Source organism: Mustela putorius, unplaced genomic scaffold (assembly GCF_011764305.1).
Source record: "Mustela putorius furo isolate JIRA1106 unplaced genomic scaffold, ASM1176430v1.1 tig00003834_pilon_pilon_pilon, whole genome shotgun sequence".
In the NCBI taxonomy this organism is placed as follows: Eukaryota; Metazoa; Chordata; class Mammalia; order Carnivora; family Mustelidae; genus Mustela; species Mustela putorius.
This window is the reverse complement of record NW_025421987.1, coordinates 127,794,831-127,814,272: the sequence shown is the minus strand read 5'-3', so window position 1 is coordinate 127,814,272 and position 19,442 is coordinate 127,794,831. Positions and strand designations below refer to the sequence as shown.

General features: G+C 37.9%; 1 protein-coding gene across 9 annotated transcripts in view; it reads right to left on the bottom strand.

Moving 5' to 3' along the window:
• The window catches only part of ULK4 (unc-51 like kinase 4), a 653,086-nt gene that overhangs the window by 611,391 nt on the left and 22,253 nt on the right, over positions 1–19,442 (bottom strand). For 8 of the 9 annotated variants that reach the window (XM_004754228.3, XM_013057115.2, XM_013057114.2 and 5 more), the window contains exons 10-16: positions 17,578–17,693; positions 17,358–17,427; positions 15,300–15,396; positions 10,336–10,440; positions 7,863–7,923; positions 5,758–5,939; positions 5,398–5,444 (exon numbers count right to left, since the gene is read on the bottom strand). In XM_004754228.3, coding sequence (XP_004754285.1) covers positions 5,398–5,444; positions 5,758–5,939; positions 7,863–7,923; positions 10,336–10,440; positions 15,300–15,396; positions 17,358–17,427; positions 17,578–17,693 — 678 coding nt within the window. The remainder of the gene's footprint in view (positions 1–5,397; positions 5,445–5,757; positions 5,940–7,862; positions 7,924–10,335; positions 10,441–15,299; positions 15,397–17,357; positions 17,428–17,577; positions 17,694–19,442) is intronic. The other variant, XM_004754229.3, reaches the window with a different exon arrangement.

Here is a 19,442-nt window from a genome sequence, read left to right as displayed (position 1 = left end):
GTGGGTGATTATACCATGCCAATATAGATTTATCAGTTCTAACAAACATACTACTCTAATAGAGGTGGGGGGTGATAATAGGGGAGGCTAGCCTGTATGGGGACAGGAGGCATAGGAGAACTCTCTATACCTTCCTCTGAATTTTGCTGTGAACTTAAAACGGCTCAAGTAAATAAATAAATAAACTCAATAAAACCAAACAAAAAAAGTGAATCTTGATATATGAATTCTATCTCAGCAAAAGAGTGAGAAAGCAAAAGGGAAAGAAGAGTAAACAGACAGGAGGGGCACCTGGGTGGTGCACTCAGTTAAGTGTCTGACTCTCGGTTTTAGTTCAGGTCATGATCTCAGGGTCATAAATTCAAGCCTTGTGTTGGGCTCTATGCTCAGCACGGAATCTGCTTGAGATTCTCTCCCTCTTTCTATCCCTCCTGCTCTCGCTCTGTCACAAATAAATCAATCTTAAAACAAAAAAAAGAGAGAGAGACAGGAAATCCCACACCCATCCACAGGACTTTCAGGAGCAGAAAAAGGATGAAACACAGAAGAAGTGATCTTAAGGAAACAGGGAAGCTAAAGAAAGCCTGAAGCACTTAAACTTAATCTGGCATAGCAAATTAGTGAAAATACCTATATGCATTCCAATAAAATTTCATGGCCTAGAATAAAGAAAAATCTAGATACTGAGAAACAATCAAACTAGTCACATATAAAGAAGAAAAAAAAGACAGGTTGGTCCTGAGTCTTCCAGAGCTGTGCAAACAGAGGGCAAATTCCGAAGCACGGCACAGGGGTGAACCAGCCCAAGGGCACAAGAAGGTCTCCGTCAGCCCCCTGTACCTAAACCCTAAAACCAGAGACAAAACCTTGAGGAGATAACAACTAGAGAAGCAGACACTCAGAGATCTTGAATTAAAAAAGAAAAAAAAGAAAGGAAAAAAGAAAAAAATAGAACTACTGAAAAAAATGAAATCCAATCAACTAAAAGGTAAAGCAGAGCAACAAAATTTACAGAGAAACTGTATTTTAAAAACTGATGAACATTTACTTTACCTTATTCAAGTGTCAAACCTATACCAAAAATTAGAAAATCCTTCCTAAAATTTATATGAATCCCAAGGGACCCCAACTAAGAAACAATCCTGAAAAAGAGAAAAAAAGTTGGAGGTCTCACACTTTGACTCCAGAACTTAACTACTACAAAGCTATGGTAATCAAGACACTCTGGCACTGGCATAAAGACTGGTATTTAGACTAAATAAACCCTCACATATGTGGTCAAAAGATTATCGACAAAGGTGCCAATACCAATCAATGGGGAAACAACAGCCTTTTCAACAAATGGTGCTGGAAAAACTGGATATACACGTGCAGAAGAATGAAGTCAAACCCTTACTAACACCATACACAAAAATTAACTCAAAATGGATCAAAAACCTAAATACAAAAGCTAAAACTGTAAAACTCTAAGAAATGAAAAAGCTTTAAGACACTGAATTTGGCAATGATTTCTTGCATATGACATTAAAAGCCAGGCAACAAAAGAGAAAGTGGAAAATCTGAGTTTCAAAGGGCACTATCAAGAGCAAAAAGGCAACCCACAGAGTAGGAGAAAATATTTCCAAGTCACCTAATCTGATAAAAGGGTAACAGCCAGAAGATATGAAGAACTCTTACAAATCAACAACATAAAACAACCCAATTAGAAAACAGGCAAAGAACATAAATGGACATTTCTCCAAAGAAGAAAAACAGATGGTCAACAAATACATGAAAAGATGCGCAACATTACTAGTCATCAGTGAACTACAAATCAAAACCACGCCGGTGTACAGCTTCACACCCATCAGGATAGCTACTATTAAAAAATGATCAGGAGGAGGATGTGGACAAATTGGAAGCCTTATGCACTGCTAGAAGGAACGTAAGATAGTACAGCCGCTGTGGAAAACAGTATGAGGTCTCCTCAGTAAATGAGAAGATAGAATTACCAAATAATCCAACAACTCCACTCCTAAGTATATACCCAAAATAACTGATAGCAGGGACGCAAACAGATATTTGTATACCAATGTTCACAGCAGTATTAATTGCAATAGCCAAAGATAGAAGCAACCTAAGTACCCATCAACAGGTAAAAAGATAAAATGGAGCACTGGGTGTTATACCTAAACAATGAATCTTGGAACAGATCAGAAACTAATGACATACTGTATGGTGACTAACATAATAAAAATTTTTTTTAAATGTGGCATATACATCTGGGGGATATTAATCTACCTTAAAAAGGGAAGACCTTCTGATACATGCTACGACATGGCTGAACTCTGAAAACGTTAAGCTAAATGAATTAAGCCAGGCACAAAAAGATAAATATCGTATGATCCCAATTAATTTAGGTATAGAATAAGCAAATTCAGAGAAACAAAAGGTAGAATAGAAGTTTACCAGGACTGGGAGAAGGAGGATGGGGAGTTAAAGTTTAATGGGTAATGGCTTCCTTTTAGGATGATGAAAAAGTTCTGGAAATTGATAGTGGTGATGGTTGCACAGCACTGTGAATATACTTAATACCCTCACTAAAATGGTCAATTTCATATGATGTATATTTCCACAGTCAAAATCTTTAAAAATACCTGTATTATTTGACAGAGATCACAAGTAGGCAGAGAGGCAGACAGAGAAATGGCGGGGAAGCAGGCTCCCCGCTGAGCAGAGAGCCCAATTGGGGGCTCGATCCCAGGACCCTGAGATCATGACCTGAGCTGAAGGCAGAGGCTTAATTCGCTAAGCCACCCAGGTGCCCCAAACCAGTTTAATTAAAATATTATGCATTACTGTGCTCACTTTGGCAGCACATATACTAAAATATTATGCATTATTATATGTGGATTACATGCCTCAGTAAAGTTGATTGGCAAAGGATACAAAATTTCTTAAATATCCACTATTGAAAGTTCTAACAAAAGGGCATTTTTTATAAACACCAACTGGGAATGCATGTCAATACAATGTTTCTAAAGAATGTTTTAGCATTTTATCAGAATTATTTATTGCCTTCTACTCATTTGTTCTAATTCTATGAATCTGCCCTCAGGAAAAAAAAAAAATAGGCACCAAGATTTAAACACAAAAATGTTCATTGACATATTATTTATAATGTTACAATATTATCCAAAAATAGGGAACAGGGTAAATTAAATGACCAGACATTCCTAGCATAGAAGAAAAGGCATACCTTGAAAAAAATCTTAGACAAATTGTTAATGACATTAAAAAATGCATAACATATGGGGTGCCTGGGTAGCTCAGTTTGTTAAGTGCCTGACTTGATTTCAGCTCAGGTCATGATCTCAGGGTCATGAGATCAAGCCCTTCAACAAGCTCCATGCTGAGTGCAGAACCTATGCAGCACCTGCTTAAGATTATCTCTTTCCCACTCCCTTCAGCCCCTTCATTATTTCTCTCTCTCAAAAAAGTAGATACATAAGGGGAAGAGAAACAAAACATCCTTTAATTTTATTTAAATTCAATTAACATATATTATTAGTTTCAGAGGTAGAGAGCAGTGATTCATCATTCTCCTATAATACCCCGTGCTGACACATTCCCTCCTTAATATTCATCACCCAGCCCATTCCCCCACGTCCCCACCATCCAGAACCTCGGTTCGGAGAAACAAATTCTATGTTGTTCTACTTTGTTTTTTTGTATGCTGAACAAAGCCAAGGAATAAACACATCTACTTCAACAGTGGCTACCCGCCAGCTAAGTTGAGGACCCATATATGCTGTTAAGGGGATATGACCTAGGTCAGAGAAGGCCCTGCTGGAAGAACTGGTGTTTGAATGGAGGAAGACAAATAGAAAGAAGGTTCCAAGCAGAGGATTTGACTACCTTATTATTTATCACTTTCCTCAAACACAAGCTGTTTTATAATGAAGTTTCAATCTAAAAGATGGCGGGGGGGGGGGGCAGTCCTTGGAAAGGATTTAAAAAAGTCGATTTTTGTAAGTCAGCAGGGGGCACCCCATTCAAGGATATAAGTTTAGCTGAAGTGTGAGGTTTTGTTTGGTTTCTTTTTAGTGATCACACCACAAACCTTCTCAAAGTTTTACATGCTCAAAAAATATCTAAAAATCCTATTTGCAATGCCAAGTTTTACCTTGGGGAAGTAACCTCAGAAGATGCATAACAAAAATTATCAAAAAAAAAAAAAAAAGGCATTTGTGAATACCTCATTTCCCCCAAATTTCACCATTCTGGAATAAGTGCTATTACCACATTTCACAAATACCCTCACTGTTGTTTTCATGTACTTTTCTAACAAGAATACAAGATAAGCAGGCTTGACCACACCAAGCACAGCCACTGCAACCTCCAGTCTCCAACATCTGCTACCCACCCAGGAAGAATCTGGCACCAGTGCAAAGTAGTTCCTGTACTTGCTTATTCGAAAGGTAATTATTAGTATCTGATGTATACACTATCCTCATCTTAGAGTTGAGGAAACTGAGGCTCAGCACTTAAGGTAATTTACCCAGAGGGCAGATCTGTGAGTCACACCCAGGTCTGTGTGAATGCAAAGCCCATGCAATTTCATAGCCACACACAGACTCCCAGCAGAGCTGAGACTCAGAAAGAGGGAATCATGATTTGTTTTCCCCTCTGATTTCCCCCAACCATGAGAGACTGGGACTCTGAGAAGCAAACTGAGGGTTTTGGAGTGAAGGGGGGTGAGGGTGAGGGGTTGGGTGAGCCTGGTGGTAGGTATTAAGGAGGGCACAAATTGATGGAGCACTGGGTGTGGTGCATAAACAATGAATTACGGATCACTGAAAAAATAAAATAAAATAAAACTTAAAAAAAAAAAAAAAGAATGAAAAGAAAAGAAAGAGGTAATCATCTGGCCTGGTCTCGCTGGCTACCAGAGCCCAGAGCCTTCTAACACTTTATCTAATGTGCTTTTCCACCATGGTATGTTGCCTACATAATAAGAAAATATGTATCTTTCCATCAGGAGCTTACAGAGCATAATCCCATTAGATTTCAAATAACATCATAAGGAAGTCATGCATCATGTACGGGAAAGATGAAATCACAAGGGAAAACTCTGCAGGAAGCAAAAATAAAACATAGGGCTCAAGTGTTTAATAAAGAATATTCATAAGAGGAAGAGTAACAAAGTTTCCAGAGGTAGTTTATATAATCCTAGAATTATATTTATAATAGTATATGGCCTATTTTTGAAATATTTTTAATTTACAGTTGGGATGCCTATGATTGCTTAGGATTCAGAGTAATTATTACTTCAGTATATAATAACTTAGAACTATGTGCTTTTGATAAATATGTTGTAACTATTTAATGAATAATTAAAATATAAATGTTACTTACATATCCCAGTTTGGAGCTATTCTCAAATGCTGGATTAGCAACTGGAACTAGAATAAAAAAAAAGTAAGATGTACACTTTGTTCTTGACTAATGCATGTGACCTGAAGACAACTGAAATGTGAATCCTGCACTAGGAGACAACAGAAGAAGTTAAAGATCACTGTCTATTAAACTGATCTCAGACATGAGGATTAAACAACTCCGTCAAACTATAATCTTGATAAATCATTTTTTTCTACTGTAATTAGATCAAGTTAGTATTTTAGCACTAAAGTTTTAATCTCAACAGAAATACAAAAGTTACATACAAAAGGCATGCTGTGAGGACCATGAAAGGAGTCTTTACAACGAACTACGTACCAGCGGGGAATGGAGGAGCCGGGTGGCCACGTCCCGGTGTCCAGCCACAACACACAGATAGCAAAGGAGATTGAGCTTGGCTCGGGAGGCCCCTGTGCTCTTTTCAGTGGAGTCGATCTGTGAGCACACTTGCTGTAAAAAGTCATTCCAATCTTGGTCTTTTAGAAATATTAACTTATCCACTGGAGAGGAAAGGAAAGGTTCAAAGTAGGTATCATGTAAAAATTAAAAAAAAAAAAAAAACTGAAAACATTACAAGAGAAATAAATGGAACACAGAATTTCAATAGCTAAAATGAGGACAAAGAAAATCCTAACTTTATAATGTCAAAACCATAAAGTCCTCCAAAGATGACACTTTTATTTATTCTTCTAGATCCCTCTTCTTCTACCCATGGAGACTTTTTCACTATGTGAATGGAAAACTGTGCAGATGCCCACGGGAGAATCACCCTGCAACCCAGAATCTACAAAATACAAAGCTAAATAAAATTGTATTACAAAAAAGCAAGATAGCCTTTTGTAAGTAAAGCAATCTAGCCTTAAAATATCTGAAAAGCCAAGAACTGCACAGTTGTTAAAAGGTTTCAATGAAACCTTTCAATAACACGTTAATATTGTAGCTAAAGTCATCTGGAAAATCCAAGTCCAAACCCTCCACAAACAGAAAACAAAAACTGGGCCATGAGATGCCATCTAAAATTAACAGTTTCAGCTAATTTCTATCCTTAAACAAAATAACCTATAATAATTTCCTAAAGCCACTCAACATAAAGGGACAAAGGGAAGGAATATTATTTTGAAATACTCCTCCAAGGTTTTCATGAATATGGTTCTACTTGGCACAGCTTTGTTTTGTTTTTTTAAGATTTTTTTTAATTTATTTATTCAACAGACAGAGATCAGAGTAGGGAGAGAGGCAGGCAGAGAGAGTTGGGGGGGGGGGGGAGTAGGCTCCTTGCTGTGCAGAGAGCCTGACGCAGGGCTCAATCCCAGGACCCTGAGATCATGACCTGAGCCGAAGGCAGAGGCTTAACCCACTGAGCCACCCAGGTGCCCCTACTTGGCAGTTTATTTAAATTTGAACACATTTTATTTTTAATTTACTTTGAGTTGCTTTTAAATTATAGATTATACTCTAGCTAGGAAAATGAATTTTTTCTGGCTCGAGCTTAATAGCTGCAAATAGATTTTCTCAAACAATATCCATCAAAATTTAAGGTATAAAACAATTTCTTTTTTTTTTTTTTTGAAGATTTATTTATTTATTTATTTGACAGATCACAAGTAGGCAGAGTGGCAGGCAGAGAGAGGAGGAAGCAGGCTCCCCACTGAGCAGAGAGCCCGATGCGGGGCTCGATCCCAGGACCCTGGGATCATGACCTGAGCCGAAGGCAGAGGCTTTAACCCACTGAGCCACCCATGTGCCCCAGGTATAAAACAATTTCTAATGTTCATCCCAAATAAGACTTCCCATTACGTGAAAGGAAACCTAACAATCATCCTTGAAGTATCCCCATTCCCACACCATCCCCACAAAAGTGAACCACCTGACCCCCTTGTTAACTGCCCCACTCTGAAATAGAACCTCAATTCTTTATTTTTTTAAGATTTTATTTATTTGACAGAAAGAGACACATCAAGAAAGGGAACACAAGCAGGGGAAGAGAGAGAGAGAGAGAGAGAAGTGGGCTTCCCAATATGGTGCTCGATCCCAGGACCCTAGGATCATGACCTGACCCGAAGGCAGACACTTAACAACTGAGCCATCTAAGCACCCCTAGAATCTCAATTCTTCATTGTGGTCTCCAACCCTCTGTACCCACAAGAGCACCATAAGTGTTGGAAAGTCAGTGGATCTACAAAAGGCAAGGGCAAGAGAAGGGTCCACACAGCTTTACAGGAACTTTCAGCTGAGTAAGGTGAACGCCTGGCACAAATGGATTACAGATTTATAACATACACAGCACTGTCCCAAGAATCATCAGGTGGCAAGAAAACAGGAACTCAGCTACTTAATAAATAAGATATTCCATTTGCTATTAAATTTCTTATTCATATCTATCTTCTAAGAGTCTATATGTAACCAGGCTGCTATAATCCTACCTGAAAGTGCCGGGAGATGCAGTATCTTTGGATCAAATTTAATTGGTGGTTGTTTCATTATCTGTGGTTGAAAAACAAACACTTTTAAGATGCCTTTTGAGACAGATATCTACCTCCTGATATATCTCCCGTTATATTGATTATAAATCAATTAGGGCAGGAAAAAAAAAACAATGAAAATTTGTCACTAAAACGAAAAAGAATTCAACACTGCCCTTCAGATTCAAATACAAAAGACAGATAATAATTTATAAAAATAAAATCATTTCAGGGAACCTCGCTGGCTCAGTCAGTAGAAAATGTGACTTCTGATCTCTGGGTTGTGAGTTCAAACCCCATGTTGGGGGTAGAATTTACTTTAAATAGGTAAAATTTTTAGAATATCACTTCAATAGACATCGGACATAAAATAAAGCTTCATTAAAAAAGAAGCAATTTATCCTGGTAAGGATATCCTCAAAAGGATATCCTCTTTAGCTAATAAAACTCTAGGTTAGAAATTTAGTCATATCAACAAATATTTATTGGGCACCTGAGAGGGTGAGGCAGGAGGCTAAATACTAAGGAGGATAAAGATGTGAAAAACAAAGATGTGAAAAACAAGATCCTACAGTCAGGAAGCTGATACTCTGACTGGAAACATGTTAAAACAAACAAACAAATATTGAACAATGCAAACTGGGCAGGACATAATTATAGGACAGTCCCCTAGAGAAAAAACTTTTTAAAATATTAGAGAAAGCAGCGAGCACTTTAGGCTGACAAGGTTTGTGGAAGAGCTGGAAAGGGGGTAAGGTTTTAAAGAATGGTAAGAACTTCATGGTTGAATTTGAGAACACACCACTTAGGAAGCTGTAAACAGCATGAAAAGGAAAGCACACGACTGGTTTTTTAAGGAAGGGGGGAAAAAAATGGTTAGCTGGATCCATAAGTTTAGAACAAAAGGTACTTTCATCTTGAGACGTTTAATTAAAAAGTTCAACCATCATCTCTAAGTCTAAATCCTCCAAAACCTCGCTACAGAGAGAGAATTTTAAAAAGCTTTGCTGGTAGTATTCTTGCCAAAAATGCAGAACCTCATACATAATAATCATAAGAAACAGATAAACCCAGCTTGAGCGACATTCTACAAAATACCTGATCAGTACACTTCAATGTCAAAGTCATGAAAGCCAAGAAATGACTGAGAAATTACCACAGGGCCATGAAAGACAAGGACAGGAAGTAGAAGGAAAAGAAGGCCTAACAGCAAACTGTTAACAAACCCTAGAACAGAAAAAGGACATCAGTAGTACAAACTAGTAAATTTCAAATAAATTTAGGAATTTAGTTATTAGCACTGTGCCAATGTTAATTCCCTGGCTTTGCTAACCCTTCTATGGTGCTATAAGATGCTAACATTAGGAGAAGCTGGGTAAAAACTATACAGTAACTCCACTATTTTTGGACCGTTTCTGTATGTTTAAAATTAGAAGTTAAAAAAATTTCTCCTAAGGCTTCCCCAAAACAATTAAGCATGGTCATAAAAGAAATAAGCAGAAAAAATATGGTCAAAAGATATTACAAACTGTTCTTAGAAAGTCTACTGGGAAAATGACCTATTACACATTAAATTTGGCATAAAATACAATTATTCTGCCAGACAGCTGAGCTCATAAAAAGAATTAGCTCCATTATGAAAAACTGCTGGGTAATCTATATTAAATCTTGTCTACCTAGTAAATACACATCCAAAAACCCATTGGTTCTAAATTAATGTTCCCCAATAAGAGGAGAGAAAATGGCCATGAATTGAAATAGAAAGACTTTAAGAAAGAAAAAAAGAAAATTAAGTAACAGAATAGGTAGTACAGAGGGACTGAAAAATTAATGTTTATTTTCTTAAGGAGAATACTCATCATTCCCCAGTAATACAGTAGTACATTCAAAGTGACATGAAGCAACAAAAATCATGCTGGGTACAAAGTATACCGGTGAAACATGACTCCCCAAGCTCCCAGTGTCTCCCTACCATCTGGTCTGCAGTCCTGAGCACCTGTGAGAGGGTGTGGTCTCTGTGTGCCCTGCCCATCCACCCCAGCTGAAGGGAGCAGTGCTCACTCCCATCTGCTTTCATAACACATGCACAGTTAGAGCGCTTAGAGAAATTTACCCAAGTATGCATGGAGAAACGAAGGGACTGAGAAACAAAGGTCTGAGGCCTAGAAGCCCACAGATGGAGGGGAGGGAGGGAGGACTGAGCTGATGCAGAAGAGGAAGAAAAAAACCTCACCACTCAGTGAAGCAGAAAGGAGAGTGTTACAGACAGGACAGAAAGAAATGTAGCCACACAGCATGAGTGACACAAAAGCAGACAGAGGATCAGCCAAGAAAATAAGGCAAAGAATATTTGTGATGACAATATCACACCAGGAGTACAGCTCTCAGGGAAGGCTAAAGCTCAGCCCTCATCTCTTAGAGCATCTTTCCACACCTTTGGGTTGTCGATGATGGGGGTGACAACGAGATCAGAGTCCATGTAGATAAGCTCTTTCATCTGGGATTCCAGGTCCTGCTGACTCAGGTGTCCACTTGTATTCTGAAATAAGAACAAAAATGAGGCTTTGTTTCTGTGACTCATGAAGAGCTTTTAAAAACTGAGCTCATAAGATGTTGAGTAAGACACCCCTGGAAGGGTCACCTAGATCAGTGAATCACTCACTTTGCAAATCAAACACTTTCACCACAGAATTCTTTGATTCTCACAAAGATCTTCAGTCATCTGTATCATTCCCATTTTTACAGAAGTAAAACACAGAAAGCTCAAAGTAATGGACTTGTTTGTGTTTGCCACAAAGGCTAGTGAGGACCAGAAAACGGAGCTTCTCTAGTCTGATGCTCTAAACTATGAGGAGGCAAACTGGTTTTTCAGTCACCAGCATGGTTTTTATCATTCATCCACTGGACGCTCATCACTTTATTCCGCCTTACAGAATATTCAGTACGAAGTTAAAATTACAGCATAAAAGAATCTCAGGGTCAAGTACTAACCTGTTACCTAAGTGTTACACATCTACCTTTATAAAAGGTGAAGTAGAGCTAACACATAATGAAAAGGAGTAACCAGGTTATTTGCTAACAATTCTATGAGATGTTTCTTTGTGCTCTACTTAAACAGTAAACAGAACTCTCATTCCTAGTGTTATGCATTAGGACTTCACATAAGACAAAAAAAGAGAGAATTTATACATTAAGAATTTCCACTGAAACACCAACCAGCAAACTGAACAAGATAAAACCAAATCAGTGAAGTGAAAAATGAGGAAATTATCCAAAACTGAGGCAGGGGCATGAAAAAAGGAATAGAGTAAGTAGCTAACAAAGTTACTGGAACCAACATCACCCCTTTGTAACTTAGAAAACAGACATATAAAAAAATACATGAAGAGTAAGTATGGAACAACTTCGGAAAACAAAAATTTTAATGCTTAAAGATATGAACTTTCAAGACAAAGACTTCAAAGAAAGACCATAATGAATTAGTTATATTAGTATATAATATATTCTTATGAGAATTAGGCAGACCAGTTAGAAATTTATATGTAAAAATTAATTTCCTATATATAAACGAAATGTAGGCATGGGTAACATTACAAAAATGAGATACCAAGGAAGCCTGTGTAGCTCAGTCGGTTAGGTGTCTAATTCCTAATTTCATTCAGCTCAGGTCATGATCTCAGGGTCGTTAGATTGAGACCTGCATCGGGCTCTGCACAGGGTGTAAAGCCTGTTCAGATTCTCCCTCTCCCTCTGTCCCTCCCCAACCCCTACTCATGCTCTCTAAAAAAAAAAAAAAAAAAAAAAAATGTTTAATTTAAAAAAACCCACTCATGATAGCCAAAAATAAAATATAATGCTCAGGAATAAACTAAATGATCAAACACTATAATCCACCAAATGAAAAAAAATTAAGTTTAAAAAATTATGTTCCCGTGTTTGAAAATGAATACATATGTATAGAACCAAAAAGAAATATCAAATTGTAACCCGTGGTTCCTCTGGGTAATTAAAGTAGGGTTTTATTTTGTTTTTTTGTCCTCTTGTACAGTTTCCAAGTTTTCTACAATTATAAAAATTTTGTAATTAAATTTAAAAGTATCACTTAGAAAAAAAATATTCTCATATAGTACTTATATAATTACTGCTTGAGTATTCTCAATAAAATGATTAAGTAAACTTTTCTACAATAACCATGTGCCAGAAGATATTCAACATCTATTTCAAAATGCATTTTTTTAACCTTTACACTGATTTTCTATTTCACATATAACTAAACAATTATTAGCAGAATGAGATTTTATTATAATGCATTTATATTTCATTTCATTGCAGAAGTAAGTTTTGTGCAGTCCAAATGCATTTCATATTAAAAATTAAAGAACTAAAAGGAAGTATATCTCTCAAGCACTAAGAACAATGAGTTAACTTGGAAAAACTAATTCAAAATATCTCTGCATTCAAAAACAACTAAATGAAGGAAACTAAAGATGTAAACAAACAGAAACACAGTCCACATTCACGGAGGAAAACTGTACATTGTTAAAATAGCCATACTCCCCAAATTCAATATCACTGCTATCACAATCCCACCTGCCTTCTTCAGAAACATGCAAAGTGAAAACTGATCCTAAAATTCACATGGAAATGCAAGGAACACAGAACAAAACAACCAAAACAACCTCGAAAAAGAACAAAGTTAGAAGAATTATACCTCCTAACTTCAAAACTTACTAAAAGGCTATGACGATCAAGAATAGCTAGCTGGGGGCACCTGCATGGTTCAGTGAGTTAGGCGGCTGTCGTTGGCTCATGTCATGATTTTAGGGTCCTGGGATTGAGCTGCACAACTGGCTCCCCGCTCAGCGGGGAGCCTGCTTCTCCCTCTCTCTCCTGTTCCCCCTACTTGTGTGCTCTATAAATAAATAAAATCTTTAAAAAAAAAAAAAAAAAAAAAAAAGGAAGAAGAATAGCTAGCTAGGGGCATCAGGGTGGCCAGCCAGTTAAGTGTTCGACTCTTAGATCTCAGGGTCATGAGTTCAAGCCCCTCATTGGGCTCCACGCTGGGCAGAGTCTACTTAAAAAAAAAAAAAATTATTGGGGCACCTGTGTGGCTCAGTCGGTTGAATGTTCAACTCTTAACTTCAGCTCATGTCATGATCTCGGGGTCAGGAGATCAAGCCCCACACTGAGCTCCGGGTTGGGCATGAAGCCTGTCTGGGAAATCTCTCTCTCCTTCATCTTCTACTCCCCCTCATCCCTCCATCGCCCTTGTGCTCTATCTCTTAAAATAGAAAATAAAGTAGCTAACCAGTTACTATACTACCAGCATGAGAAGGATGCATAGATCAACAGACCAAAGAGTCCGGAAATAAACCTCGCTTTTATAGTCCATTGATAGTCAACAAGAATGCCAAGATAATTAACTGGGGAAAGAACAGTCTTTTCAACAAATAGTGCTAAGAAATGGAAATCCACATGCAAAACAATGAAGCTGGCATATGCCTCATGCCATATACAAAAATTAACTCAAATGCATTAAAGAGCTAAAGATAAGAGCTAAGCATAGGCATAAACCTTTGTAACCTTCAAGTAGCCAATGGCTTCTAAATTATGACACCACAAGCATAGGCAACAACAAACATGCACACAGAGATCATTTGAACTACATCAAAATTAAAAATATCTGTGCTTCAAAGGACACCACCACCAGAATATACAAAGAATTCCTACAACTCAAATGGGTAAGGATTTGAATTCTTCCAAAGGAAATACATATATATATATATATATGTATATATGTATATACATACACACATATATATATGAAAATATACTCAACATAATTAGCCATCAGAAATGACAATCAAAACTAGATACAATTTCACACCCCCCAGTACAGCTACCATGAATTATTCACCACCCCAAAGGCTGAAGCAACCAAAGTGTCCAAAGATGAACAGATAAACAATATGTGATTTATACACGATGGATTATTATTCAGCCTTAAAAAGGAATAAAAGTGACACATGCCACAACATGGATGGACCCAGAAGATATCACACTGAGTGTTATAAGCCAGACACAAAAGGGCAAATATTATATGGTTCCACTTAGATGAGATGACTAGGCAACTTCACAGACACAGAGAGGAGAATCATAGCTGCCAAGACTGTTTAGTGGGTACATAGTCTCAGTTTGGGATATAAAAAAGTTCTGGAGATAGATGGTGGGAATGGTTGAAAAAAAATGGGAAGGTACTTAATGCCACAGAATTGTCCACTTAAAAATAGTCCAATGGTAAATTTTACATAATATCTCTTTTACCATAATTAGAAAACAAATGGACAGTACCAAGTTTTGTTAGGGATAGGTCAACACTGGCATTCTCATCACTGCTGGGGGCAATGTAAAACGGCAGTTACCACACAATGCCGCGATTACACTCCTACAGGTATGAGGAGAAATTAAACACATGCTCCCTCAAAACCTTATGTATGGATGTTCACAGCAGCCCAAGTCACAACAACCACAAGGTGGAAAAGACCCAAATGTCCACCAACCCATGAATGGGTCTATCTAATGTGGCATATGCAATAAATTTTTGGCACTAAAAAGAAACAAAGGACTGATACATGCTATAATTTGGATGAATCTTAAAAAAACATGAGGTTAGGTGAAGAAAGCCAGTCACAAAAGAACACATATTATGTTATTTCATTTACATGTGATGTCCAGAATAAACAAATATCTAAAGACCAAGAAGAGTGGTTGCCTAGGGTAAGAGGTGAGAGAAATTGAGGGAAAACAGGAGTGACGGCTAGTAAGTGTGGGGTTTCTTTGTGGCATAATTAGTGTTTTCAAAATGACCATGATGATGGCTGCATGACTGCATGAATATGCTCAAAGACCTGAACTATACACTCTGTCCAAGTGAATTGCATGGATGTCAGTCACATCTCAGGAAAGCCGTTATCAAAGACCTAACTCCCTCTTAAGAGTACTTAGCAAAGGGGTGCCTGGGTGGCTCAGTGGGTTAAGCCGCTGCCTTCGGCTCAGGTCATGATCTCAGGGTCCTGGGATCGAGTCCCGCATCGGGCTCTCTGCTCAGCAGGGAGCCTTCTTCCCTCTCTCTCTCTCTCTCTGCCTGCCTCTCCATCTACTTGTGATTTCTCTCTGTCAAATAAATAAATAAAATCTTTATAAAAAAAAAAAAAAAAAAAAAAGAGTACTTAGCAAAAAAACCAGTGATCATCAAAGAAGATGACTTAATTGTAAATTTCATCACTTCGATCATAGTTCAGAGATGAACTTGGTAATTATTCTTCTAAGTCTATCTTATATGAAAACAAACAAACAAACAAACAAACAAAAAACAAGAAAAAGTTCCTTTGTGTTCACCTTGGTTGAAGGAGAAGTCTTCTGGGGTGAATGCTGAGTCCTGTCCTCACCAGGACTTAATCCCACTGCAGTGCTCGTTCTTGGAGTTGGACGAGTACTGGAAAATACCAACCAGTCAACATTACTCAGATTTTAGAAACTTCCACGTGTTAACTATTATCTGGAGGAAAAAACACACACACACACACCTCACGAGAGGGGGGAAAAAAAAAAAGATTCTAGGTGATCTCATATATTTAAATTCTAATTTGTGTTTATCTGACACTTTTGTAAATGTCTTTAACGCAATTTCCCAGCTAATTTATGATCTCTTATTTATACAATCTATGTTATATATCACAGTTTCTATTTTAACTAGAAATCTTAAAATACTGATTATTGTGTAGATGTCTGCTGGTATCAGGATTAACAAAATACAGACATTCTACAAAGGATGGAAAATATTTACAATTTTATCTCAATGTTTGAAATGGCAAATGATCTTGGTATCTATTTAAGAAACAAGTTATAATCTGCATCTATTTTTAATGACTCCTCCTAGACTTAAAAATGGTTGTCATACTCTGTGGGTCACTCTATTGTACTTGGGTCTCTGATTTGGAGTTTTTCATATTTTAAGAAATTTTGGGGGTGCCTGGGTGGCTCGGTGAGTTAAGCCTCTGCCTTCGGCTCAGGTCATGATCTTAGAGTCCTGGGATCAGGCTCTCTGTTTGGCAGGGAGCCTGCTTCCCCCTTTCTCTCTGCCCGCCTCTCTGCCTACTTGTGATCTCTGTCAAATAAATAAATAAATCTTCAAAAAACAAACAACAAAAAAAAAGTTTCCACTCAGATAATTAGGGTATTTTTCAATAAGTTCCTTCAAATTCCCAAGTATCAGGATTCTCACTCCTTTTACTTATCTATTTATTCCTAGAACAAATCCTTATTTAATTCACAAAATACGCCAAAGATTATACAAAGTTTTTAAAAACTGACTTTAAAATGCCTAGAATGGGGGCGCCTGGGTGGTTCAGTGGGTTAAAGCCTCTGCCTTCGGCCCAGATCATGATCCCAGGGTCCTGGGATCAAGCCCCGCATCAGGCTCTCTCTGCTCAATGGGGAGCCTGCTTCCTCCTCTTTCTGCCTGCCTCTCTGCCTACTTGTGATCTCTGTCAAATAAATAAATAAAATCTTTAAAAATAATAATAAAAACATAAAAAGTAAGATAAAATGCCTAGAGGTATATAGATAAAAGTTAACATATTTTATAATTAAATAGGGTAAAATAACTCAGGAAACCTTAGTTTATTGTTATAACCCCTATGTCATTAAATAATACTGTGTCTAAGATTAAAACCATAAATAAAATACAAAACTTAAGACGTATTACTAAAATTTTAAATGTATTTTTCTTAATCACATTAAAATACTATTCTGATACTTAACTATTTGATAATTACATTATTAGGTGAACACTATTTATGCTTCCATATAAAACAACACTTAAAAAAACAAACAAACAAAAAAAACCTGTTCTTTCCTGTAGGTCTTTAACCAATAAAAAAGAGACTGCTAAAATTTCAAATTCAACTATTTGAAGGGAAAGTACAAAATGAAGAGGTTTTAACCCTTATGAATAGGAAAAATGGGTGGTGCTGTTAAAAAGTTAAAAATGCACAGCCAAGTCAACATTCCAATTGTCAGCACTTAACAGTAACTTTTTTTTTTAAAGATTGTATTTGTTTATTTGACAGACAGAGATCACAGCAGACAGAGAGGCAGGCAGAGAGAGAGAGGGAAGCAGGCTCCCTGCTGAGCAGAAAGCCCAGTGCACGACTCAATCCCAGGACCCTGAGATCATGACCTGAGCAGCGGCTCGGCGGCAGCGGCTTAACCCACTGAGCCACCCAGGCGCCCTTAATAGTAACTTTGAAAGCAGAGAGTGAAACTGGAATCTGGCATTCATATCCCTGTCCTGTATGTCTGCACAACATGGTTTGCCACCAGGACAAGAGATACTTTGGGAAGACCCCACTGTCACCTCCCATGGATTCCCTGCTGCTCTGTCATCTTACCTACCTGAGAAGAAACATGGACTCATTCGGTTGACCTCCAACAGTACTTTTAGGCCTCAACTCAGCTGGATTTTCTGTGGCAGAAAAGATAAACATTATCCATAAAGGACCAAAAATATTATGAGCAGAGCAGGATACAGACAGAAACTTAAAGAGAATGGTAACAAAAACTAGAAACCCTTAAAAAGTATCAGTGACACGAACGTGCTATAGTGAGAGCGCACCTAGTCTGAAAGAGTGACTTAAGCGCTGACCGCTCTTCTCCCCCTTGGCTTGTCTGCTCGGAGGCTTCAAAAACTCCTTGCGATCTTGTGTCCCAGAAAGCTCCATCACTTTCCTGCTGTTCAACAGGAGAAAGGCAACACGATCAAATTTACTTTTGAGTTTTCTAGAATTTTCTGTGTAGAACAAGAGATGGGAAAAGATCATTAAATTACAGGTAACATCTGGCAAAGCCATGGGGTTGGAAAGTATAGTCACAGAGTGGCTAAAATGAGCACTTACAATACCAAAGGCATTGTATGGAATATATAAACCTTATCTCTGAAAAATAAATACAGCATGCAGACTGGAGAAAGAAACCAAAACTCAAAGTACCTATAAACCCACAGTGAGTTTCCTTTTTACCCCTTCCAGTATGGCCTGGCCTAGCCTCTAAGGCAATGAGTACAGACAAGAGGACCCCTCAAGAGAATCTTCCTAGTTCTGTTCTACAGAACAGGAAAAGGTACCTCTAAGGGGAAATTCCCTGGTTTGTTTTGGTTTTTTCAATTTTTTTTTTTCTTTTTCCATTTTATTCTGTTCCAGCCTCCAGGTAATCCTGCTGCAGCTAGCTGGGAAAGCAGCAGCTTCTAGCTGGTGCCTAAAACTGAAGGAGGGGTATCTTCTCTAATCAGATAGCTAGGATCCCAAGAACATAAAGCAAATCCCTGTTGCTCTGTTCTATCTTTCTCCTGTCTTGCTGTCCTCCTGCCACTTGGCCCCAAATACCTGCAGCAAAACATAAAAATTATAACACAGAGTGTGACTAAGTAGGGTTTATTGTGGGATTACAAGGCTGGTTCAATATTTGAAAACCAATGTATGTAAGAGTCCATAATCAGAGTCTCAAGAAGAAAATGCGTATGATCTTCATCAACTGATACTAAAAGGCATTTTATAAAACTGAATGTTCATTCAAACTAAAAAGAGCAGCTACACAAACCTCCAGCTCATTGTACTTAATGGTGAAAGGCTGAAGGCTTTCATCCCAGAATCAGAAACCAGGCAAAGATGTTAAATTTCATCACTACTGATTCAACATCTTACAGGAAAGAAGAGAAAAAAAAAAAAAAAAGGCTCAGCAAGGGCAATAAGGCAAGAAAAGAAATCAAAAGCACAGAGATTAAAAGGGAAGATGACAAACTAAGGGCAGAGGTGTTCTGTGACTTGCTGATGCAGGAGGACCAAGACCAGGGTCCCGCTTTCTGGAGTTCCCCCAAAGCCTAACACAATGGGGAAAGTACGGTTAAATCTCACTGGATCAGAGAAACCCAAGTTAGGGAGAGACCTTATTAAAATTCAGTGTTCTCCATCCAATACACTGAATTTGCCAAAATGAAAATCAAGAATCAGACAACCATTCACCACTGAATAAGTGGAGAGGGAGGAAAGCTAACTAGCAGAACTTTACTTGACCACTTCTCACCTGGTTCTTAATAAAAATTACTTGTGTAAGTGTCCTGGGCTAAGAAGACTATATAATAAAAATGAGGTATTTCAGTCAGGCTCAGACAGGAGCTAGGTTATGCTGTGGTAACCTACAATGCACAAATCCCAGTGGCTTGAGTCTCCTAACTTTGTCTCACTCATACACACAGCCATTGAAGGCTGGCAGGAAAGCAACACTAATCACAGTCACTGAAGACTCAGCCTGACAGCAACCCCATTTGGACATTTTCATCCCAGTTACCTCATCAGCATGAAGAAATGTGAGATCTGACACACAAAGGTTTCTATGCAGAACACACATCGCTTCTGCTCATGTTTCATTAGCCAAAGCCAGTCCCAGGACCACACCTAACTCAAAAGGGGGAAAGGAAATCCTACT